This window comes from Xyrauchen texanus, chromosome 3, assembly GCF_025860055.1.
Source record: "Xyrauchen texanus isolate HMW12.3.18 chromosome 3, RBS_HiC_50CHRs, whole genome shotgun sequence".
In the NCBI taxonomy this organism is placed as follows: Eukaryota; Metazoa; Chordata; class Actinopteri; order Cypriniformes; family Catostomidae; genus Xyrauchen; species Xyrauchen texanus.
The window spans coordinates 9,873,426-9,899,209 of NC_068278.1; the positions used below are offsets into that span (position 1 = coordinate 9,873,426).

Here is a 25,784-nt window from a genome sequence, read left to right on the forward strand (position 1 = left end):
TGTGAATGACAAAACCTCCACAGTGCTGTCTGTCTGCACTCAGTTAATTAGGTTTAATTAAGTTTCTTGGCAGTTTTCTCCCAAAAGACAAAAGCCCACTGTGATCTGTGTCATGTTGTTTTAGTCACGACTAGGTACATTGAAATTTTAACCCTTTACTGACAGCCCAGAGTCTTCTGAACTGAGATCAGTCAGTTTAAATTAACTTAAATTATGCCTTACGTATTGTGAAGCCAAAATACAATGTCCACACACGTGTTCACATTTTCAGATACATATCAGAGCTGCTGTGCATATGGATAACCGTGAATCTCTCTTTAATGCTGATGGTCCCAGATCAGTTTCATTAGAATGCCATCTATTCAGCATTGTGTACCTGCTCATGGTGTCATCATCTTCTGAGTCACAGAAGCTGGTGGTGTCCAGTTCACTGCTCATCATGGTGGAGGAGCTTTCATAACCTGCCAGGTGGTGCTCTAACCGTGTCTGACCATTCACACGCGCTCCTGCAAAACCAATGAAACTATAAATCACATTCATTCAAAAACCACTAGATTCAGATTTGTTAGAACATTATCCTGAGAGATCTCAACTCATCAGGACTCAATGGCTATGTTAAGAATGAAATACCAGCGTACTGTTGACTTATTATGCTGAAATATTATGCTGTATAGACCATAATCATTTGGATATACCATGTAAAACAGTAGTACACTACATTTTTGTAATATACACTCACTGAGCACTTTATTAGTAACACCTGTACACATACTTACGCGATTATCTATAGCCATTTGTGTTATTATATATTATATTATATTATTAGAGCTAATCGTGTGGCAGCTGTGCATAAAATCATGCAGATATGGATTAGGAGCTTCAGTTAATATTCACATCAACCATCAGAATAGGGACAAATTGTGATCTTGGTCATTTCGACTGTGGCATGATTGTTGGTGCCAGATGGGCTGGTTTGAGTATTTCTGTAACTGCTGATCTCCTGGGATTTTCACGCACAACAGTCTCTAGAGTTTACTCAGCATGGTGTCAAAAACAAAAAACATCCAGTGAGGGGCAGTTCTGCAGATGGAAACGCCTTGTTGATGAGAGGGGTCAAAAGAGAATATCAAGACTGGTTCGGGCTCACAAAAAGCTATGTTAACAGCTCTGTACAATTGTAGTGAGGCAGTCGAACATCTGACGAACATTGAGGCAGATAGGTAACAACAGTAGAAGACAATGTTGAGCACTTTATTAGTACCATAGTGTTCCTAATAAAACGCTCAGTGAGTTTATAATATGAAATACAAATATAATATATAATATGCACATATCTAAGTAGAGCAAAAACAATGTTCTGACCGTGCTGCTCAAAGCTCTCTCTGCGTCTGGGCCTCTCTCTCCTAAAGGAAACAACCGATTCGGTTTCTGTTGTCTCATCCAGAGTCTCCACACTACTGGCTACATTAGGACTAAGAGAAAGAAAGAACAAGAAAGAGAGAGAGAGAGGGATATTAATTGGATTTTTTTGTCCCAATTTCTCTGAAGGCTTGTAATACTAAACCACTCCTCTTCCACATAGTGGAAGTAATAATTGGTTCAATATACACCGATCAGCCACAACATTAAAACCACCTGCCTAATATTGTGTAGGTCCCCTTTTTGCTGCAAAAACAGCACCAACCCGCATCACAGAACAGCATTCTGAGATGATATTCTTCTCACCACAATTGTACAGATTATCTGAGTTACCGAAGACTTTGTCAATTTGAAACAGTCAGGCCATTCTCTGTTGACCTCTCTCATCAACAAGGCGTTTCCATCCACAGAACTGCCCCTCACTGGATGCTTTTTGTTTTTGGCACCATTCTGAATAAATTCTAGAGACTTTTGTATGTGAAAATCCCATTAGATCAGCAGATACAGAAATACTCAAACCAGCCCTTCTGGCAACAACAATCATCCATCGATTATCCAATCCGCAAATTATGTGGCAGCAGTGCAGTGCATAAAATCATGTAGATATGGGTCAGGAGCTTCAGTTAATATTCACATCAACCATCAGAATGGGGGAAAAAAGGTGATCCCAATGATCTGGACCATGGCATGATTGTTGGTTCCAGTTTGGCTGGTTTGAGTATTTCTGTAACTGCTGGAGTCCTGGGATTTTCACGCACAACAGTCTGTAGAATTTACTCAAAATGGTGCGAAAAAAACTAAAACAAAAAACATTCAGTGAGCGGCAGTTCTGTTTTACGTTAGAGGTCAACAAAGAATGGTCAGACTGGCTGAACTGACAAAGTCTACAGTAATTCAGAAAACCAATCTTTACAATTGTGGTGAGAAGAATGTCAACTCAGAATGATATTCAAAGATGCGGGTTGGCGCTGTTTTGGCAACATGAGGTGAACATACACAATATTATTCAGGTGGTTTTAATGTTGTGGCTGGTGTACAGCAAGAACTTCAAGGAGAGAGGTTCAACTGCAGTGAAGAAGGCTTCAGGACGTTCCAGAGTGTCCAGCAAGCGCCAGGACCGTCTCCTCCTGAGGAGTCAGCTACAGAATCACGTCACCACTAGTGCAGAGATTGCTCAATATTGGCAGCAAGTTGGTGTGAGTGCATCTGCACGCACAGTGAGGTGAAGACTTTTGGACAATGGCCAGGTGTCAAGAAGGGCAGCAAAGAAGCCACTTCTCTCCAAGAAAAACATCAAGGGCAGACTGAAATTCTACAGGAAGTACAAGGATTGGACAGCAGAAGACTGGTGCAAATATATTTTATCTGGTGAAGCCCCCTTTCGACTGTTTGGGACATCTGGAAAATCGATAGTCCGGAGAAGAAAAGCTCATCCATGTGTGGGGTTGGTATTCATCCAAGGGAGTGGGCCCAAAAACACTGCCATGAATAAAGAATGGTATCAAAAAGTCCTGAAAGAGCAACTTCTCCCAACGATCCAGGAGAAATTTGGTGATGATCTGTGCATTTTCTAGCATGATGGAGCACCATGTCTCAAGGTAAGAGTGATAATGAAGTGTCTCGGAGATCATTACATTGAAATTTTGGATCCGTGGCAAGGCAACTCCCCAGATCTTAATCCCATAGAGAACCTGTGGTCAATCCTCAAAAGGTGAGTGGACAAACAGAAGCCCACAAATTGTGATCATCTCCGAGCACTAATAAGTCAAGAATGGATCACCATCAGTCAGAATTTGGCCCAGAAGCTGATATCCAACATGCCAGAGCGAATTGCAGAGGTTATGAAGAACAAGGGCCAACACTGTGAATATTGACTGTTTACACATATTGAATGTGTTTGCCCATTAAAGGCCTTTAAAACTTATGAAACATTTAGCATTGTTCTTTTGTATACCATAGAAACATGTGAAAAAAAATCTACAAACACTGAAGCAGCAAACTTTGCAAAACACAAAATGTATAGAATGTCAATGGGACTGCCACGTTATGCTATTTTATGTTTAGGTTGTAGGCTCTGCTTGGTAGAGGGGCTCTGCCGCGGTGGTGTGTGCATCAGTGTAATGACTCCGGGTGGACACTTTACAAAGGTTCCGCCATTCACACAAGTGTTTATGCCGTAACAACGGTAAATGCATCAATCACGATTAAGAAAAATTATCACGTTAAACTTTCATTAATCGCACGTGTTAACACATTAATTCTGACAGCTTTAAATGTCACATGATCTAACACTCTTAAATGTAATTTTTTTGTAAACATAAATTGCATCCATGTTACTTTAACCATGGTACGCTATTGTCAGTTCCACATTGTAGTGCATTATGGGATTCCGTATCAGCATATTCAAAAGAACTGAAACTGAACACTCTTTCAGTTACACAGTGTTCCAAACAGGCAGTTTGTCCTCAGTAAAAAAAAAAAAAAAAAAGCTGTGAAAATAAACAAATTACATTTGTTGAAGCATTGTTTGCCTATTATTTTAGAGCTGGTCAAAAAAATAACTTTAGAAAGGTGGAAGCATCATTATTTTATTTTTACACAGTGATAGGCAGGTACATTATTCAAATCAGTTGACTTTGTTACCCCTTGTTGAACAGCATATGCTAATGGCACGAGTCCAAAAATGGAAAATAACACTGTTGTTTTGAGTGCTAGATAATTTAAGTCCCTCATTTCATCTGTTGTTGATTACTCAATTGGAAACATCTTATTCTCAGATCATGCCCAGGTGAGTTTAGAGGTGTTGCCACATATGGAGAAGAGGAAATCATATAGTTGATGCTTTAAAATACCCCTTCTGCAAAATCCTGAATTCCAACAAATGTTAAAGGCTGAAATCATTGTTTATATGGAGACAAACTGGTCCTCAGTATCCTCTGTCGCCGTGGCTTGGGAGGCACTTAACAACAACAACAATTTACATTTATATAGCGCTTTTCTAGGCACTCAAAGTGCTTTACATAGTATAGGGGGAATCTCCTCAACCACCACTTAAGGCAGTTCTTAATTATCTTGATTCAGAGATAACCTTGGGAGGAGCTTGGCGAGGTAATTAAGGCATTGCCTACTGGCAAGGCTCCTGGGCCAGATGGCTTTGCCACTGAATTTTTTAGATCTTATGCTACAGAACTGGCTCGAAGAGAATCGTTAAAGAATGAAAAGCTTCTTGGAGGCCTGGGCAGCTCAGCGAATATTGATGCTGACTACCACACCTGGAGTCGCAAGTTCGAATCCAGGGTGTGCCGAGTGACTCCAGCCAGGTCTCCTAAGCAAACAAATTGGCCTGGTTGTTAGGGACTTATTAATATATAAATTAGGGTTCAGCCATATGCTTGTGGCAACATTTAAATAAATGTCCAAAATAAACACTCTGGACACTTTTGTCCATACCGAGTGCAAATGCAAGATAACGGGGTGTAACTTAACTTCTCTGATTAGTTTGATAGAAAGGCTTTGCAATGGCAAAATAGGGGCAAGAACTTCCTGTTAATACAAAACCAGGAAGGGGCTCTCTAAGGTGGAAGTGACGCTGCATAATGCATAATAATAAAACAAAGTCTTGGGTAGGCCTTTTCCACCTTTGTCAATCGGCCTATGTAACTTATTAAAAATGTCATCAAGAATGCTTACCATTCCAAATGAAAAACTTCACTATGCTATCAAATGACTTGAAAACAGAAAGGAGGACATCTATAGGGAGAGATTGTAACAGGTATTTAAATTTAATAACATTAACCTTCCCAAACATAGATAAATGTAATGAAGCCCACATCGCTCAAAAACCTTTTTATTAAGGGGTCAAAATTAAGTAACTAAATTCAGAATGCCCAATAAAATGCCCAAATACTTGATGCCCTGTTTGGGCCACTGGAAGGCATCTGATTGGGCAGTACGCTGTCAGAGCCAAAGCTTCGGCTTTAGACCAATTGACTCTGTATCCTGAGAACTTAGAAAAGGAATTAATAATTCTACAGAGGCAAGGCATAGATCTAATGGTGTTGGAGACGAATAAGAAAATATCATCTGCGTAAAGCAAAAGCTTATGCGCCACACCTACCGCCATCACCCCTGGAAAATTATCTTCCCTTCTTATCGCGGCTGCTAATGGTTCCAGAGCAAGACAGAACAATAATGGGGAAAGAGGGCAACCCTGCCGGGTGCCCTTACCCAGAGTAAAATAATCTGAAATGAATCCATTTGTTTGTACCCCCGCTACCGAGTGTCTATAAAGTAACTTAATCCATCCAAAAAAAATATTCCCGAACCTGTACATTTCCAACATCTTAAAAAGATAATCCCATTCTACCATATCAAATGCCTTTTCAGCATCAAGTGAGATGGCCGTGACCGGAGTCTGATCATTCACCACTAACCACATAATATTGATGAAAGCCAAATGTTATCAGAAGACTTAAGGCCCCAAATAAACCCCAACTGATCTATATGTATGAGAGTTGTCATAACTTAAACGATTAGCCAGAACTTTTGACAATATTTTTACGTCTAGCTGGATCAGGGAAATTGGACTGTAACTTTAACAATCAGAATGATTCAGGCTTGAGTCATGGTTGGCGGAAGCTTTCCATTCTTTAATGATTCCGTATAAACTTCTAACAAGTGGAGCCAGTTCTGTAGCATAAGACCAAAAAAATTAATGCGAAAGCCATCTGGCCCCAGAGCCTTGCCTGTATGCAAGGCCTTAATTACCTTTAATTATCTCAGAATCAAGAGAGTTTTTTTGCTCAGTCATCAGTTTAGGGAGTTCAAATGGTTCCACAAAGTTTCTAATGTCTTCATCATTAGATGAAAGCATGGAACTATAGAGTTCAAGATAGAATTCTTTAAAAGCATTATTAATATCAATGGCTGAGGTACATATTTCACAACCAGCCGATTTTATTGAGTATATGGTAGAAAACAACTCTCTCTGCTTCATATATCTAGCCAAAAGCTTCCCTGCTTCGTCCCGACTCAAAATATGACTGTCTTGCCCTGAACAGCCAAAACTCCCCCTTCCATGAAAAAATAGTATTATATCTGTATTTCAATTGGGTCAATTGTCTGAGGCCATCAGACAACATTCAGCTCTTCAGCTCTGCCTCTGCACTTTTAATATTCCCTTCCAACTCCACAAGTTCTCGTGTATTTTTTTGTGAATGAGGCATACTGTATGAGCCGGCCCCTACGAACCACCTTAAGTACCTCCCAAGCCATGCACACAGAGGATACTGAGGACCAGTTGTCTCCAAATAGACATTAATTTCAGCCTAAGCATTTGTTGGAATTCAGGATTTTGCAAAAGGGATACATTAAAGCACCAACTATATGATTTCTTTTTCTTTGTATGTGGCAGCACCTCTAAACACACCAGGGTGGGATCTGAGACTAAATTTGTTTCCAACTGAACAAATCAACAACAGGTGAAATGAGGGACTTAGAATTATATAAATATATATTCTAGAATAAATCTTGTGGACTGATGAAAACAAATTTATAGTCCCAACCAGATGGGTTCAAAAGTCCAAATATCTGTAAGACCAAGATTTTTGCACATCCTGTGAAGTGTTATGTTGCTCTAGGGGGTTTACACACTTTTGCTTCTCTATGATCAAGGACTGAGTCCATCAAAAGATTAAAGTCTCCTCCCAATATTATATCATGAGGGGTGCCAGCAGCTTGCAACATCTCATCAACATCTATAAAAAAGCCCTGATCATCAACGTTGGGTGCATAAATATTAGCCAAAATCAACCTTTGCCCCTGAATTTCAGATAAAACAAATATGACTCTTCCTAATTTATCTTTAATCTGTTTGATACATTTAATCTGTAGGTGCTTACTTAATGTAATGACTACCCTGCTCTTGCTTGAGCCAGCACTAAAGAAAACATGTCCACACCATATCTTCCCAAATTATTCAGCTTCCTGCGGGAAAAGATGTGTTTCTTGAAGAAACACTATATCATATTTATTACGTTTAAGAACAATTGGTCGCTTCCTGAGAGAGCCCCTCCCTGGTTTTGTATTGAACAGGAAGTTCTTGCCCCTATTTTGCCACTGCAAAGCCTTTCTTTTAGGATTCCCAGCTGCATCACCTGCTCTGTACCATTTTTGGGAGTAGCATACACCCCTTATATACTTAATGTATATAATTCGATTCCATATTTTCTTTTGTTTATTTATTTTGTGAATGGAATCAATACAAATTGGAGTGCCTACAACTCCAGAAGTATTAAAGATACACTTTTAGATTCTGGTTATGTCCTTTCTACATTTTTAAGGCCCTATATGGATAAATCCAAAAGATATGGGGCTCTCAGTGTGGCTCCATGCATATATTGATAAATAATACCCATTTTCAATGGCCAATTCAAACAAGATGACTAGCTCAATTTATTACAGATTAGTTTTGTTATGTATGTGACAGGTTAGGTGTGTTTGTGTGTCTCTCACTGAAAGGAAGGGGGTCTCGAGTCTCCGATGCCACCCGGCCGCTCTGCAGGTGGAGGGGGGAGAGGAGGCGGAGGGGGCGAGGGTTCTGGCCGAACTTCTGGAACAGGGGCTGGAGGTGCTGCAACTTCTACAGCAGCGCTTTCTGAAGACACCAGCTAGAAAAGATGGGGGAAAACATATTGGAATGGGAGAAACAAGAGAGGACAGAAGGAAAAGGAGACTAAGAAAGACTAGAAACATTAGACGTGGACCTCCACCCCTAGACACATTCAAATCACGTCAAAATCTCAAAAACCACAATGAAGGTGTGACAGTATTACGCTTTGGAATATATCAAGTGTCATTTCATAAACAGGTTACATTTTAGATGTTTTGAACAGATTATGTTCAGGTTACTGTATTAGACAGAAGAGTTATTGTGTTGAGTGCATTTGTATGTACAACAGGTTCAAAAACTAAATGTTTGCCAATTAATGTCAGGGGAAGTCCCTTGCAGAAACTGTGTTATAAACACACAGCTAATTTGTGGAAAATTGGCAACAAACAGAACCATTTGCAGCTCTTTACAAACAGAACCTGCAGCAAGCCTTTGGCAACAACTGACAGTTTGCCAGTACTAGCAAACAACTCTTTGGTGAACCAGTGGCAAATAACTGCCACTACTGATAAAAGTTATGGCACCTGTGACAACAATAGACAAACCACAAACTGCTAAGTTTGGCAGAACACAGAACATGTCTTTGTAAGGGTTGCGAAAATATTTCTTTCAGGTATGGATGCGCTGATTTTAAATTTGTGTGCCGCTATTGATAACCGATTGTTTAGAACAACATCTGCCGATGCTGCTAGTTTAGTGGTTCTAATCTTAATGCTACTTTGTTTCAAATCACTGATAATTCATTCAAAACAAATTTAAGTTCTTTATGTCTCTAAATGCTTTCAATTAGAGGTCGACTGATAGAGAATTGTGCGACTACTGATAAGTTTGTAGGGAAAGGCTGATAACCGATTAATCGGCAAATATTTTTTATTTTTTTTTCCCAAATTGATTTATAGAACCATTGAAAAATAAATCTTAATCTTTCCTTATTACTATGGGCAAAAACACTGAGGCTACAAGAGTCCAAAATTTATTAAATCCCAAAAGCAGTTTATTGCACAACCAAAATCCCAGTAATAACCAAAAAGAAAAAAAATAAGATTTGGTGCATAACATGGGACTTTTAACTACAAACAAGCCGAAATACACCATGGACTTGGCTCCATTGCAATTCTCTACATGCAAATATTATTCAAATTTATTTTCTAATTAATCAATAATAATATATTCACCAGATATTCACCTAACTGTCCTCATTTGGAGTGACAGTGCAAACATGGCAAGTGTTTCAGATTCAATGGATTTACTTATAAACAAAACAAACTGAAATGAAAAGCACATTTACTCAAATTAACTAACTTCTGAATGATGAAGCTTGTCTCATTTTAGCAGCAGAAGCCTCTGCTTTAGCTCTAACAAAATAATAACAGCTTTTTTCATGCTTTAAAGGGATAGTTCACCCAAATAGTATAAAACCTATCATACCTCTTCTGAAGATATGGATTTAACCACCGGATTACTTTTATGCTGCCTTTATGTGCTTTTTGGAGCGTAAACATTTTGGCACCTATTCACTTGCATTGTATGGACCTACAGAGCGGAGATATTCTTTTAAAATCTTTGTGTTCTGCAGAACATAGAAAATCATCAACCGATGTCCGACTGTGCAGATAACTGCCATTATACATTGGTGCATCGCTACTTACAGGTCACGGAACTGGGTCTTTTTATTAATTCATGAAAATTCGTATTTTGTTGTTTGTTTTTTGATCATTATTACATTTTAACAAATATTTTACTGTTCATCCTCTTGTTTATTAGTGATAAACAGAGCAGGTCATTGTGTCACTTGTCGGCCATTTTGGTGAAGCATGTCAACACTTAAAGTTTCATTCTACCGGCAATAAAAGAAAAACTTGGCAGAGGGTCAAACTACTCTTCATAGCATAGCAATTTCTACAACACTAGCGCCACTGAACGGAGTTCAGATAGTCCCACCACCAACACACGCCATTGGCTGAGGAAAGTTGGAGTTGCCCAAAACAAACACAGGAATTTTATAGTGCCACAGAGACACAGTGTTTACAGTTTTAGAGAAACTTAACCTATGCATGGTTTACTTAAAGTTGTCACAGCATATTAAACTGGGATAGAAGAAAGTATTTTAACACTGAAAAAATGACATTTAGTCACAAAGGCTATTTTAACTCTCATTAGGTGCTCGGCGAGCGTTCATTTTGGAAACTGGTGTAGAATGTGTGAAGAGATGGTTTAGTTAAAAAGACATAAGGAAAATGTGTGTTCATTAGTTTGATCTTCCACTAATACATGATATACAAGTATAGTAACAGGATATAAAGTAGTAAGCATGTCTCCTACCCATGACACCACTCTTCCATTAAAGCAGGGGAGCTTTGCCAAGTCGTCTGATATCTCTTCCTTCACCACTCTGCAAAAACACACCAAACACAGAGTTAACATGTGGATAACTGCCATATATGTCCAGCTGGAAGACAGACTGCACTGACAAAGACCCAGATAAGACAAAGACTATGTTCAGAATGGAATCCTAGTGTACTGCATACTGCAGAGTGCAAACATGTATGATATTGTGGTCACATGATCTCACTATGTTGCATGCATTCATAATTTACTAAGTGACATTATATTATTATCTCTGCAATTAATTAGTTATTTTGCACTTTTAATCCAGTTGTGTGTAACATTTCCACTATGAATCAGAAAGGATAAATCAAAAGAAAGAAAATAAAGGGGGAAAAAACCCTCATGAAGACTTTCCTGACTTGTGTTCCTCTGTTCTTTATTTAGTTTGGGTAAGAGAGAAGATAGAGAGAACGATAAACTTTCTCGATCCCTCTTTCTTTCACAGTAGTAGAGAGCTCTGAGACCTGTCTCTGCCTGCAGGAGACTTTAGATAAGGAATCAATCATGAACTCAATAGTGAGGTGCTTTGTGCTCAAAACAAACACAAACACACAAAACAAGAACTGACTGAGAATGCGTCTTATAAAAGCCACCGTCTAGTTTCGGCAGAATTTTACTGTTAACAAGACAATACAACCTGAACATGTGTTCACCGCTTTAGGAAACTTGAGGAACTAGTCCCAGCCAAAGAAAGCACACGCTTGGACTGTTCATGGACTTTCTGTGGCATATAGAGTGCAACAGTCTGGTTCTGGAAGTAAAAATCCCATTAGTTTTCTTCATAAGGGAGTAGATTATTATTAATAACTGATAAATCTTTTAAGGCAGACTTACAGTGAGCTCCGTGGTTGTTAATCGATGGTATGTGCTCCTGTTGAAGCCATCAGTCCACGTTATTTCAAATTCAATTTTTTTTTTAAATTGGGTTTAATAGCAGAATTCCTAGTGAATAACTACACTACCCATGATCCTACAGAGAAAGATCTACCAATCAGAGAATCTTGGCAAACAAAGTGTGCCAAAAGAGCTTTGTAACGCCCACTCTGATGACTAGGGATACAATTATTTGTATCAAATAAAGTGCTGAGTAACAGAGTATCAAAGATGTGAGATTTTGAAATACAATTTACTTTTGATTTATTATTATTAGTAGTAGTCATATAAGTGAATATTATACATAACTATACAGTAGTGATATATTTCTGTCATTCTTTTTTCCATTGAAATTGAGCTTAGGCTATATTTTGGCAGAAGCTTTATTTTGAACTTTTATTTAGTTTCTGTGTGTTTTTGACGGTAGCTTCTCACTTGCGGAAAAGCTGGTCTCTACGTGAACCAATGTGATTATTAAACACCAAAAGGCTGCTATTTAATTAAATATGTAGTCTGCATGTGCCTTGTGCTTCAAAGTAAATGGACCACACAGCACCTAGCCTACGTATATCCGGAACAATCTCGGGGCGATAATGCACATCCGGTATCGTATTCAGCAATAGCGAAAGTGTAGAGTTGCAGCAATCTACCCTTCTTTCTAACATTAAAAGATTGATCACAACAAATGTGCTTTTACTTAGTAAAAGTATAAAAAATATTATCTCAGTAATAAAATGAAATGAAGTTGGAGAGACTTTTTAGCACTATCCACAGGGTGACGAAACTTCAAGAACACCAGAAAGAGATTACTGCTTTTGGAAAAGGTCATGAGGCATCAGTGTATTACTCCCTGCTAATTCAGAATCTGGGGGTCGGAGCTCCAACTTCTCTCAAGAGATTATGGGAGAAAGATTTAAACTTGGTATTGGAGGGAGTGTGGGTAAGGATTCTGAAAAACGTCAAGTCTACATCTATAAATGCAAGGGTGTGCCTTATGCAATTTATGATTTTACATCGATTCTATTGGACCCCCTCTAGATTGTATAGGCTTGGTCTTAAAGACACATCCACCAGCTGGCGATGATAATCAGAAGATGGGGACACAACCAATGTTTTTTGGTGGTGTGCTAAGATCCAAGAATTTTGGTTGAGGGTTCAGAGTTTTATGTTTGACGTATTGGGCACTCAAATTTCATTTTGCCCCAGACTCTGGGTAAACACATAAAAAATTGGGTTATGATCGGCAGACAGATTGTTCTAAGGGGATGAAGTCGGCTGGACTGCCCTCATTTCAAGAGTGGTGCACAGAGATGGGGAGTGTGGCAGCATTCGAGAAAATGTCTTGTAGAAGGCTAGGGAACTTGGATTCATTTAAATGGAAATGGGGCAGCTGTTTGGCGTTCTTGGAGGGCTCTCGGGGAGTGATCATTTTGCTTTAGAAGACATTAGTTTAACCAGTGGAGCTTACCGACTTTAGCATTGATTACGCTGTGCATTCGCCGTGGCATTGTTTCAATAACCTTATGCAACGTCACAACATTTATTTCCGTCCAGAGTTGCATTTGAATTTTTGGCTGAGATCTTGTATTGATGACGGGAGAGTCAAACCACTCCGTAAAGTCTTCTTCAGAACATCCCAAAGACTTTTAATGGAGTTAAGGTCAGGACTCTGTGTGGCCAATTAATGTGTGAAAATAATTCCTCATGCTCCCTTAACCACTCTTTCACAGTTTGAGCCCCATGAATCTTGGCATTGTTGTCCTGGAATATGCCTGTGCCGTCAGGGAAGATTGATGAGATAACCTGGTCGTTCAGTATATTCAGGTAGTCAGCTGACTTCATTTTATTGCTGCATAATGTTGCTGAAACTAGACCTGACCAATTGAAGCAACCCCAGATCATAACACTGCCTCCAGAGACTTGTACAGTGGGCACAATGATAGGTGCATCGTTTCATGTGCTTCCCTTCTTACCCTGATGCTCCCATCACTTTGGAATAGGTTAAATCTGGATTCAGACCACATTACCTTTTTCCATTGTTTCAGAGTCCAATTTTTATGCTCCCTCGCATTTCAAGTGTTTGTCATTTCTGATCACGATCATTCAAAACAAATTCCGACTACATTGCTTCTGTGAAGCTGACGGTTCAATAATATCCTGTTGGAAAGTTCTTAACCCAATTCCAGTCATTTCAGCAATCTCCTTAGTTGTTTTCTTTGCTTGATTCAGCCCAATAATTTGCCCATTCTGAAACACAGTCACATCTTTTCCATGACCACTGGATACATCCTCCGATATGGTTGTTTAAGAAATGAGAAGCTACACACTGTTTAGTTAGGGTTAAAAGAATTGCTGCCAGCTGAATCATATTAATCACTGCAATAATGATCCAATCATAGGCTCTTAAATATCTGCTTATTTAAATCCAAAGGGCAACTTTGTTTTATACACTCACCGAAAGGATTATTAGGAACACCATACTAATACTGTGTTTGACCCCCTTTCGCCTTCAGAACTGCCTTAATTCTACGTGGCATTGATTCAACAAGGTGCTGAAAGCATTCTTTAGAAATGTTGGCCCATATTGATAGGATAGCATCTTGCAGTTGATGGAGATTTGTGGGATGCACATCCAGGGCACGAAGCTCCCGTTCCACCACATCCCAAAGTTGCTCTATTGGGTTGAAATCTGGTGACTGTGGGGGCCATTTTAGTACAGTGAACTCATTGTCATGTTCAAGAAACCAATTTGAAATGATTCGAGCTTTGTGACATGGTGCATTATCCTGCTGGAAGTAGCCATCAGAGGATGGGTACATGGTGGCCATAAAGGGATGGACATGGTCAGAAACAATTCCTTCGCCCAATTGGCACTAAGGGGCCTAAAGTGTGCCAAGAAAACATCCCCCACACCATTACACCACCACCAGCAGCCTGCACAGTGGTAACAAGGCATGATGGATCCATGTTCTCATTCTGTTTATGCCAAATTCTGACTCTACCATCTGAATGTCTCAACAGAAATCGAGACTCATCAGACCAGGCAACATTTTTCCAGTCTTCAACTGTCCGATTTTGGTGAGCTCTTGCAAATTGTAGCCTCTTTTTCCTATTTGTAGTGGAGATGAGTGGTACCCGGTGGGTTCTTCTGCTGTTGTAGCCCATCCGCCTCAAGGTTGTGCGTGTTGTGGCTTCACAAATGCTCTGCTGCATACCTCGGTTGTAACGAGTGGTTATTTCAGGCAAAGTTGCTCTTCTATCAGCTTGAATCAGTCGGCCCATTCTCCTCTGACCTCTAGCATCAACAAGGCATTTTCGCCACAGGACTGCCGCATGCTGGATGTTTTTCCCTTTTCACACCATTCTTTGTAAACCCTAGAAATGGTTGTGCGTGAAAATCCCAGTAACTGAGCAGATTGTGAAATACTCAGACCGGCCCGTCTGGCACCAACAACCATGCCACGCTCAAAATTGCTTAAATCACATTTCTTTCCCTTTCTGACATTCAGTTTGGAGTTCAGGAGATTGTCTTGACCAGGACCACACCCCTAAATGCATTGAAGCAACTGCCATGTGATTGGTTGATTAGATAATTGCATTAATGAGAAATTGAACAGGTGTTCCTAATAATCCTTTAGGTGAGTGTATATATATACTGCATAAACTAATACTGGCCACTGTCAGACAGATGATATGATTAAAGTAGGAAATATAGTAATTGTTTGCTCCCACATTTGACGTGAAGCTGGAGTATAGTTAATTGTGACTTATAACTTATAATATCACAGTGGTATACTTTATTTAGCAAAATTAAATCAACATAATTACATGCATAAGTATATACAGCCAAAAAACAAGGACATTGCTAAGCCAGTGATGGTCAGCCACATATTTGCTGACATAACTTGAAATAAACATTGTTAAACACCTTCTCCTTTTAACTGGATGAAGCAACAGCTCTGTGTCTCAGTGTGTGATGGATACTGTACAATGCCATCCTCAGAAACTCCTGTAAATAATGCATAAAAATAGTTTCCAGTGCTGTGCTGAATGCAAGTGTGCCCCCCGAGCAAAAACACGGAAGTGACCATGCATAGTCCATTAGCGCTCTATTCGAGGTCATCTGCTGCAAACAGGGAACATAATACTCATGATTGTGTTTTCTGTGTATAAGCCAAGGAGCTCTAATAGGTATGAGCACTTTTCTTTTGTCTTTATGGGAACTTTCACGCTTGGTTCGATTTCTTGAACCAAACAAGAGTTTCCCCCCCTCTCCTGCTGCACCTGCTGATATCTGTTCAGAACGTATTATTTGGGTCCGAACCACAGTCCGATTGAGTCATCAACACGAGTACAAGCAGCAGCTGTTTACCACTGTTGTTAACAACTCAAGAAGAGACAACTTCACTGTTAAGTGTAGTATTTAAGTTAGTGTCTTTGGATTTACCATCACAACTTGCCATGCTTAGAACGACACTTGTGTTTGTCTGCCACGGATGCATTGTATGTGTAATGATGTTATGAATGTTAGCGTTTGTCTGCCACGAGTCTGCAGATGCATTGTATGTGTAATGATGTTATGAATGTTAGCGTTTGTCTGCCACGAGTCTGCAGATGCACTGTATGTGTAATGATGTTAGGAATGTTAGCGTTTGTCTGCCGCGACTCCGGGGATGCATTGCAAGAGATGTGAAGAATGTGAGCTGCTCTCTGAAGGGGATTTATTTGGACACAAGCAGGTATGAGAAATGACTTATGCCTTAATAAATGCAATTGGATGCCTACAAAGAAAAACATTATACGTAAATCACAAGCGGTTCACTTCCATTATTTGGTACGATTGTGTTCATATCAGCAGTGAACAATACTGGAGCTCATATGAACCGTACCCCAGACCACCTTTTCAAGAGAACTCTATATGGTTCACAGTTGCGCACCCAAGTTCGGAAAACAGTGTTAATATCATCCAAACTAATGACACTTTTCCACTGCACGTAACGGTTCAACTCGACAATACTCGCTTTACTATTCTGAGCTTGCATTTTCACTGCTGTTTAGTGCCGCCTCAACATGGGTGGGATTATAGGCTGATCGTCATAGTTGCGCCACCTCTACTGCCATGACAGCATTGTAAACACGACACAAAAAAATAAACAATAACATGATCGCTAGCTGTTAGCTATTAGCTCATAAAGCAGTTGTTGCATGTTGATTTTATTTTAAATGTAATGGATAAATTGGCCTGGTTGTTTTAGAAGCAAGCTTTCCAATAGCTGGTCAACTAAATAAAGTGAAGCTTTCAAGCAGAGTATAGAGTTAACATAACAAAACATACCATCCTCCATCGTGGAGTCAAGGGCACTCTCCTTCCCATTGCTCGCTGCTTTAGATGGAGTCCATTTGATCGAACAACTTCCACATTTCTTTGATGGTTCTGTAGTCACTTTTAAGTATTTAATTTTCCCTACACTGTTGGTAGGTCTGGTGGTAGCCGTGTGCGGCCAAGAGCTGAGACACTTCCTGAAAGACTTTTTCATTTCGTTCGTAGCTAATGAGAGGAACGTCTGCACCTCGTTTATTGACCACGGCGCAGCCATTTCTTTTTACAATTCCAAAGTTGCGTGAAAAAATGATACTGCTATCACTGTTGCTATCTTTAAAACTAGCGGGTTGATGTCCCTGTCACAAATCCAGTGACGCTGGTAGTGACAATTCTCTGACAAATCATTGTTCTGCAGGGTTTTGACATCACATTTAGTATCGGCTCGCTTGGAACCTCAACCGAGGTGGTACTAAAAAAGTACCAAGTACCAGGTACTATCCACAGTGGAAAACCCACAAAAAGCCAGCAGAGTAGAGTCAAGTCAAGTTGTACCATGTAGTGGAAAAGCCCCATAACTGAACATTGACGTCATTCATATCCGGTGCACACTTAAAGTGCTAGTGTGAAAGTACACTATGTCAGCTCATCACTGGCTGCACACATCCACAAGCACTCACATTTGAAGCATGCACCACATGCACACTATATATCAGGGCTCCAGACTGCGAATGAAACCAAATATAATTTATTGTGACTATAATTTTGTGTGCCTTCATATGCGGTTTCATCAGATATCATCTTGTGAGTTACTGAAAACATCTACAGGGTGCGTACCAGTGTGTCTCATGCCACTTTTCACCCATTCTGTTGTGATGACGAGCTTGCTGCACCGCACGCAACAGCAAACCCAGCGTGAGATTCGTGACCAAATAACTCTTTTGAACCAGATTTATTTTTCATTAATCACCCGAAAAGAACTAAAAAGAACTTTGAACTCGGGAGCTAAGGTTAGCAGTTTGAATCGGATTCACTTGCTCAGCGAATCAGCCGTCAGTGAGCTCACTACTGGGTGTGCAGACATTTCAAAATCCCATGTCTATTTCGGGCTTCTTTACAATTAATAGTCCCGTATTATGTACCACTTTTTTCCTCCTTGCAATTATTGATTGGGATTGGAGTAGTACAATAAACTGCATCTGGGATTTCATTCAATTTGCACTCTTAACAGTAAAAGACTAAGGCAATATTGTAAAACAATTTATACACACACACACACACACACACACGAGATCAAGCTTTTGACACTTAGGAAAATTGAGGGACTTGTTTTTTCTGCTTTCGATCTTGTTTCGGAACAGCAATCTAAATTGAGCAATTCTGTGATTTGGCAACTAAAAAAAGCCATTTGGCTCCTTAATGTTACAGTTTAGGAGCCAATGGCTCCTTAGTCATTGTTTTAGCCTGGAGCCCTGTATATTTCCCTTATCTAAATCACAGCCTTTGTGGTTTAATAACCAAACTAGAAAATAGCATGGTATTCATTTGTGCGCTGAATGTTTATGTAATGCTTTCGTATGTCAGATGGTACTGGTTTTTGGTATCGGAGTATTTTTACAAGCAGGAGTACTATGCATGAGCGCGTATCAGACCCGATTCAGATACCAATATCAGGACATCCCTATCGATGACACGTTGTGAATGACGAATTTGAGGCAACACTCTCAAACTACTTATATTTTTTAGGTATCTGCACATTTTACTATAAAATTAAGATACATTGTTTCTGTACTTATAATCAACCAATTAAATTTCCTGTTTAATTTTGCCATTTGCAATGCTTCATGGGATTGTAGTTCATTCCCACATGAAAGACGTTAAGTACACAATCTTTTCAACCATTTCATCCGATTTTCAAATATTTCTTTGCTTCAAAACAAAGTTTGTAATGTTTTGATTCACTTCGAAGCTGGTTGGTTGGTTCATGGCTTTTGAACATAAGGATTTAATTAAATCCCTTTGGAAACAATAAGTGGGAAAAATACTTCCAGAAACTAGATGGTCAAAAAGTGGGTGGGGCACTGTTGCACAAAGCACCAATGAAGATGTAACAAGTAAAAGATTGCAAGATATCAGCTTTGAATCCTATTGTTTTTTGACCCAAATATTCTTCTTCTTGCTGATTCTGGCCCTTAGTGGTCACTTCACTTGATGGTCAAATCTAAGGTCCATACCCATCCAATTTCACTGTACACAGATGGACCGTTCACAATAAGACCAATTACCCTCAATTGGGGTTCATGTTGGGTTTTTTGATTTTTTAAATGACAAACCATTACAGCATTTTTGCCTTTCAGTGCAGCTAATGCATCCCTAATGAAATACAACAATGTATGGCAGGCCTTGGAACTTTGCTCATGATTTTTCCTTGGAACAAGTTTTCTTCCCCAAACAATAAATTACTGAAATACATTTTTGAGAGCGACCAGCACATATGGAAATTATCAAGACAACTAAGGATAAAGACCCCACTGGGAACTACAACAGTAGGATCCACGGAACCAAGAAACAATTTCAAAGATATCCATGTTCGTATCATTTAAGAGCACACGTGATTTTGTTTTTATTAGCATAATTATACAGGACGCAAATGCCCACAAACTTATTCTGGCTTGGTTAGTTAACTTTGAATGAACTTAAACTACTGTGGGTCTGGGAAGGTAGTAAAGCTACTGCCGTGTTTAGCTCTCTTTGCATTGTGCTGGGTCTTTTAAGGGACAAATGTAATGGATATAACAGGCCTAGCTAGGGTACACCACAGAGTGCTTATCTCAATGAAGTGTCTGAAAGAGAGAGTGAGATAGAAAGAGAAGAGAGAGAAGCGAGTGATGACAAACAATGCCCTATTTTTTTTTATCTCCGATTACAGCATTAAAGTCATGCAAACACATCATGAATATCTAGCCGTCTATGGTCCTTTTAATTTTCCCACATGCCTGTGGACAGTAAAATAAAGCAATACATCATAAGAGGAACTGCATTTAAGAGATTTTACCCTTGTTAAATGTACTTTCTCCTATGCCAGCTTAACATGCAGACATCCCAAAATCCTGTGGATGCATGCTCACTGCAGAGGGAAAAACAAGTGGCATTTACGGCCATCAAGGGGCTCCCTTGATACAGAAGACACTTGTTTCATTGCATGCACACAGGATAAGGAAGTGTTCATCAGCCGAATTATTTTTTAAATAAATTAATCTATCTATTCTGTATATACTGTTGTCCATCTTTGCTGACAAACAGCAGTTCCCTGTCTACCAATCAATGTGGGCGATTTAAAACGTGACATCATCCATAGCAATGAGGTCAACTCTGCCTTACCCTTATCTTAAAATTTCCCAAGTAAAACTTGCTCTTAGCAGTTTTGTGAATAGGTATTATGCAAACACTCCAAGCTAGGAACTCTTTGAAGAACTCTTAGTGGTAAGATAAAAATCTTTGTGAATACGGGCCCAGGTTTGTATGGCTTAAAAAGACCTGGAATATGACGCATGAGATACTACTCTTAAGATACATCTGCATCCCTTTTGAAGCTTGAAAGTGAATGATTATCCACTGCCGGATATTTATTTTAATATCTCTTTTTGTGTTAAGCAGAATAAAGTATGTTGGAATGACAAATGAGTAAATTATGACAGAATTCTCATTTTTGGGTGAAATATTCCATTAATACTGTAAAATACAACTCCACAAATCCTTGAGATTCAGAATGAGTTTATTTCTTAATGTCTAAAGCAATAAAGGCCTTTCCCTGAAGTACAATTACTTACATGCTTTGATAGATTTGCCATATGTGAAAGCATAAAAAAAGTGATTCAAGTTTTACAAAGGAAGGGAAAGTTATGTTACCTTCAGAAACGTCTGATTCTCAAACATGTTGTTTCCATTTTTAGGCTTCGGCTGATATGCTCCATCAATCTTACATGTAGGTTACTCTTAGCTTCAGACAGCATGCCCAAAGTCCGCTAACTGACCGTCTGATGCATATTGCACACAAAAACAGCAAGAGCTTGATTCACTAGAGAGAATCGACTGATATAAAAGTAATTCATTTGTGCAACTTTAGCATCCTGACTCCCGGAAATACAGTCAGGTCCATAAATATTGGGACATCAACACAATTCTAATCTTTTTGGCTCTATACACCACCACAATGGATTTGAAATGAAACGAACAAGATGTGCTTTAACTGCAGACTTTCAGCTTTAATTTGAGGGTATTAACATCCAAATCAGGTGAACGGTGTAGGAATTACAACAGTATACGTGCCTCCCACTTTTTAAGGGACCAAAAGTAATGGGACAATTGGCTGCTCAGCTGTTCCATGGCCAGGTGTGTGTTATTCCCTCATTATCCCATTTACAAGGAGCAGATAAAAGGTCCAGAGTTAATTTCAAGTGTGCTATTTGCATTTGGAATCTGTTGCTGTCAACTCTCAATATGAGATCCAAAGTCACTATCAGTGAAGCAAGCCATCATTAGGCTGAAAAATCAAAACAAACCCATCAGAGAGATAGCAAAAACATTAGGTGTGGCCAAATCAACTGTTTGGAACATTCTTAAAAAGAAAGAACGCACCGGTGAGCTCAGCAACACCAAAAGACCCGGAAGACCACGGAAAACAACTGTGGTGGATGACCGAAGAATTCTTTCCCTGGTGAAGAAAACACCCTTCACAACAGTTGGCCAGATCAAGAACACTCTCCAGGAGGTAGGTGTATGTGTGTCAAAGTCAACAATCAAGAGAAGACTTCACCAGAGTGAATACAGAGGGTTCACCACAAGATGTAAACCATTACATCGGTGAGCCTCAAAAACAGGAAGGCCAGATTAGAGTTTGCCAAACAACATCTAAAAAAGCCTTCACAGTTCTGGAACAACATCCTATGGACAGATGAGACAAAGATCAACTTGTACCAGAGTGATGGGAAGAGAAGAGTATGGAGAAGGAAAGGAACTGCTCATGACACAAAGCATACCACCTCATCAGTGAAGCATGGTGGTGGTAGTGTCATGGCGTGGGCATGTATGGCTGCCAATGGAACTGGTTCTCTTGTATTTATTGATGATGTGACTTCTGACAAAAGCAGCAGGATGAATTCTGAAGTGTTTCAGGCAATATTATCTGCTCATATTCAGCCAAATGCTTCAGAACTCATTGGACGGCGCTTCACAGTACAGATGGACAATGATCTGAAGCATACTGCGTAAGCAACCAAAGAGTTTTTTAAGGGAAAGAAGTGGAATGTTATGCAATGGCCAAGTCAATCACCTGACCTGAATCCGATTGAGCATGCATTTCACTTGCTGAAGGGAAAATGCCCCAAGAACAAGCAGGAACTGAAGACAGTTGCAGTAGAGGCCTGGCAGAGCATCACCAGGGATGAAACCCAGCGTCTGGTGATGTCTATGCGTTCCAGACTTCAGGCTGTAATTGACTGCAAAGGATTTGCAACAAAGTATTAAAAAGTGAAAGTTTGATTTATGATTGTTAATCTGTCCCATTACTTTTGGTCACTTAAAAAGTGGGAGGCACATATACAAACTGTTGTAATTCCTACACCGTTCACCTGATTTGGATGTAAATACCCTCAAATTAAAGCTGAAAGTCTGCAGTTAAAGCACATCTTGTTCGTTTCATTTCAAATCCATTGTGGTGGTTTATGGAGCCAAACAGATTAGAATTGTGTCGCTGTCCCAATATTTATGGACCTGACTGTATTTCTGGGAGTCAGGATGCTAAAGTTGCACAAATTAATTACTTTTATATCAGTCGATTCTCTTTAGTGAATCAAAAACTTGCTAAACTGCAAATCATTAATTTCATCATGTCTGACTGTAAATGATGCATGCAAGACATAAATAAGAGTTATTAGCCAATGAGATGGATGTTGATGTGACAATATGTAGTTGAACACACAGAGTTTTGTTTTAATTAGGGCTGCAACTAACGATTATTTCTTCGATTAATTGGATTTTTAAAAAAGTTGTTGTTTTTTCCAACAATGTATTTTTTATTTAATAAATAAAGGATGTAAGAATTCATCTCACAATTCGGTTTCATTCATGATACTTAATTCACGATTTGATCCTCTCATGATACTTAAAACAAAGCCTGAATTAAGAAAAGTTAAGTCTGAATGTTTGTTTTAATTAATATGAATATATATACAAAGGCATTGTTTCTTTCTCATTGACAATATGAACTTACATGATTAGGAGAAACATCTAAAACATGCACCAATGCTGCTCTTTTGGTGGTTTCAATGGGATCTTTGAAGCGGGTGATTTGGAAAGTGGGGGCGTGGCTAATTGGAAGGAATGGAAGGTAGACATTTGAATATATTGATGCCTCAAATATATCAATAAAACAACGTGCCGATCAATAATTGATATATAACGATATTTTGACATCCCTTCTGTGAAGTGACATCGCTGACGGAGCTTCTCCGTGCACGCTGAACATACAGTATATATCCAATTAATCGAAAACAGATCACATTAAACTCTAATGATGGCACATGAGAGCAGCACTGCAGCTCACGCCTGACTGAAGAGAGGAAGAGAACAGCTCACAGATGCACTCCAAACATTCCAACCAGCTTCAAATGATGTAGATCGCGAAGTATAAGGGAATAATACAAAAATACAAAGTAAAGAAGCACTCTCGTTGTGGAATAAGCAGAGCCAGAGCTGCCGCTACGCTAAAGCAAAACTTGTGTGCCGAGCGTCTTTTTTCTGATGAACAATTTTTTTTTTACAAAAAAAAAGAGACACTTTTGGTCCATACCGAGTGTAAATGCGAGATAACAGAGTGTGACTGAACTTCTCCGGTTAGTTTGATAGAATGGCTTTGCAATGATGAAATAGGGGCAAGAACTTCCTATTCAATACAAAACCAGGGAGGGGCTCTCTCAGGTGGAAGCAGCCAATGAGCCAAATGTCTGAGACCGAATGCATAATAAAAAATAAAACTTGGGTAGGCCTAGCCCTCCTTTGTCAATTGGCCCATGCAATTTACTAAAATGTAAACTGGGACGTTTACCATTCCAAATGAAGGACTTCGCTATGCTATCAAATTGCTTGAAATAAGAGAGGGGGACATCTATAGGGAGAGATTGTAGCAGGTAGTTGAATTCTGTAATACAATTCATTTTAATAACATTAACCTTCCCAATCATAGATAAATAAATAAGTGCATGTGATGTGTGGACGTGACGGCCCATTCTCTCTGAGAGCTTTTTGCCCATTTTCTACATCGCTAATAAAGATGACCAATCAGTCTCAGTTTAGGGAGTGGCACGTGTGGTCATGTCATGTGAGTTTCAAGTGAAGATGGATGCCGAGCAGACCGACACTGAACTGGTGGCCAGAAAAAATAACACAGATCACGGCTTGGCGATATGTCTTTATTTTATCAATAATTAAAGTTCATATAATATGGGAGCGTGACATGTAAATAAGCATGTCATGCTCTAACACGGGAGACGCACGTCTCTCACCCCCGCTGTTTGCAGCTCGATTGTCTGATTGAAACACATTCACAGCTTTGCGATATATCTTTATTTCATCAATAATTAAAGTTCATATAATACGGGAGCGTGACATGTAAATAAGCACAAACTCCAAAACTGTCATTCTCGGTGCGGTCAGAGCCGCTTCAACCAGTCGCGGAAGAGACCCAATCTGAGAACACGGAGATGCTCGTCTCTCACCCCCGCTGTCTGTAGCTTGCAACGTGTAGCATCACTGATGAGATCATCATAAGATCAATCTTATGTGAAAAATAACAATAAAATGTGTGTGTGTGTGTGTGTGTGTGTGTGTGTATATATTTATTAATTACACACACAACCGTTTTAGTGGTTTGATTGAGTGAACCACACTTTTATATCCAGTTTCCTTTTCAAAAGATTTTCTACAAAGTACATGTTACATCCTGCTTAAATGTCCCTGTTTGTTTGGACAATCTTATTTTCTGTTTATGTTCTTATTTATTGTTCTATTTTATTTAGGTGTAATATTGAGAAAAGTTCGCAGTAATGCAAAGATATTTTTTAATTTTGTAAAATTATTTTAATTTGAAAACAATCTGCATTTATAGTTGTTGCTAGTTTGTATGTTTGAGTTGAAAAATACACATTTCAGCATTATCAGTAATCTATTTGTGCATTTTCCTTGATAACCAAGCAAGTTGACTTATATCGCAATATTAACCTCAATAATCGCAATATTACATTTCCAAATCCAAATTTTTACAAATCGTGCAGCCCTAGCTGTGACCATTAAAACCCGAACATCCCCCAGAACAAAACAAACAGAAAAAGCTCAAATGTGCGCATTAACCCTGCGCACAACAGCGCCAACTGGCGTCCATCCCTCCAAACTCAAACAGTCCATGTACGCTTACGAGGACCCCCACGAAAACTTTCCATCGGATTGCTCAAGTCCAGTGTTTTCATACCAATGATTTGAGACAGAATTACACAGCAAAAGATAATCTATAAAACAAACTCCGGCCAAACACAAAGAGCATGTAGATTCATCCACAAAACTGTCTTGAAGGTGTGCCACTGTGCAAAATAAACTCCAGCCGCTAGGCTGAACCAGCACCAAAAAACCACTCAGTTTCCTCAAACAGTCAAATGAATGATCAGTGAGCTGGTCCATTCGGCTGCAACACGAGTATCACAAAATAACTTACTCCATTGAATTTATGAAAGACATCGCTTGCTGTGGACAATGTGAATGTTTTACGGTTCTGCATGTCCTCCAACTTCTCCCAGACACACTACACCTTGGTTGCTAGCGGATTAGCAGATAATTCCCTCTCCAATGACTCCAGATATTCGATCTGTTTCTCGACATCCCCCACTCTTGTAACCATCTCGGAGAACTCCGCCTCCAATTCAGCAATGACCTTCATCAGCATTTCCGACATGCCAACTCTCACCGCATTTCCCGCATTTTTCCGACCAAATTAACTCCCTGACTCGCGGCCCTTCGGGGGTATCAGCTTGAGCATGTAAGTGTTTTAATGTCTCCAGAGCCTGA

The 25,784-nt window shown here is 39.4% G+C and overlaps 1 protein-coding gene across 1 annotated transcript in view; it reads right to left on the bottom strand.

Moving 5' to 3' along the window:
- The window catches only part of LOC127623928 (segment polarity protein dishevelled homolog DVL-2-like), a 46,017-nt gene that overhangs the window by 14,952 nt on the left and 5,281 nt on the right, over positions 1-25,784 (bottom strand). The window contains exons 2-5 of the mRNA XM_052098510.1: positions 10,412-10,481; positions 7,933-8,087; positions 1,363-1,472; positions 377-506 (exon numbers count right to left, since the gene is read on the bottom strand). Coding sequence (XP_051954470.1) covers positions 377-506; positions 1,363-1,472; positions 7,933-8,087; positions 10,412-10,481 — 465 coding nt within the window. The remainder of the gene's footprint in view (positions 1-376; positions 507-1,362; positions 1,473-7,932; positions 8,088-10,411; positions 10,482-25,784) is intronic.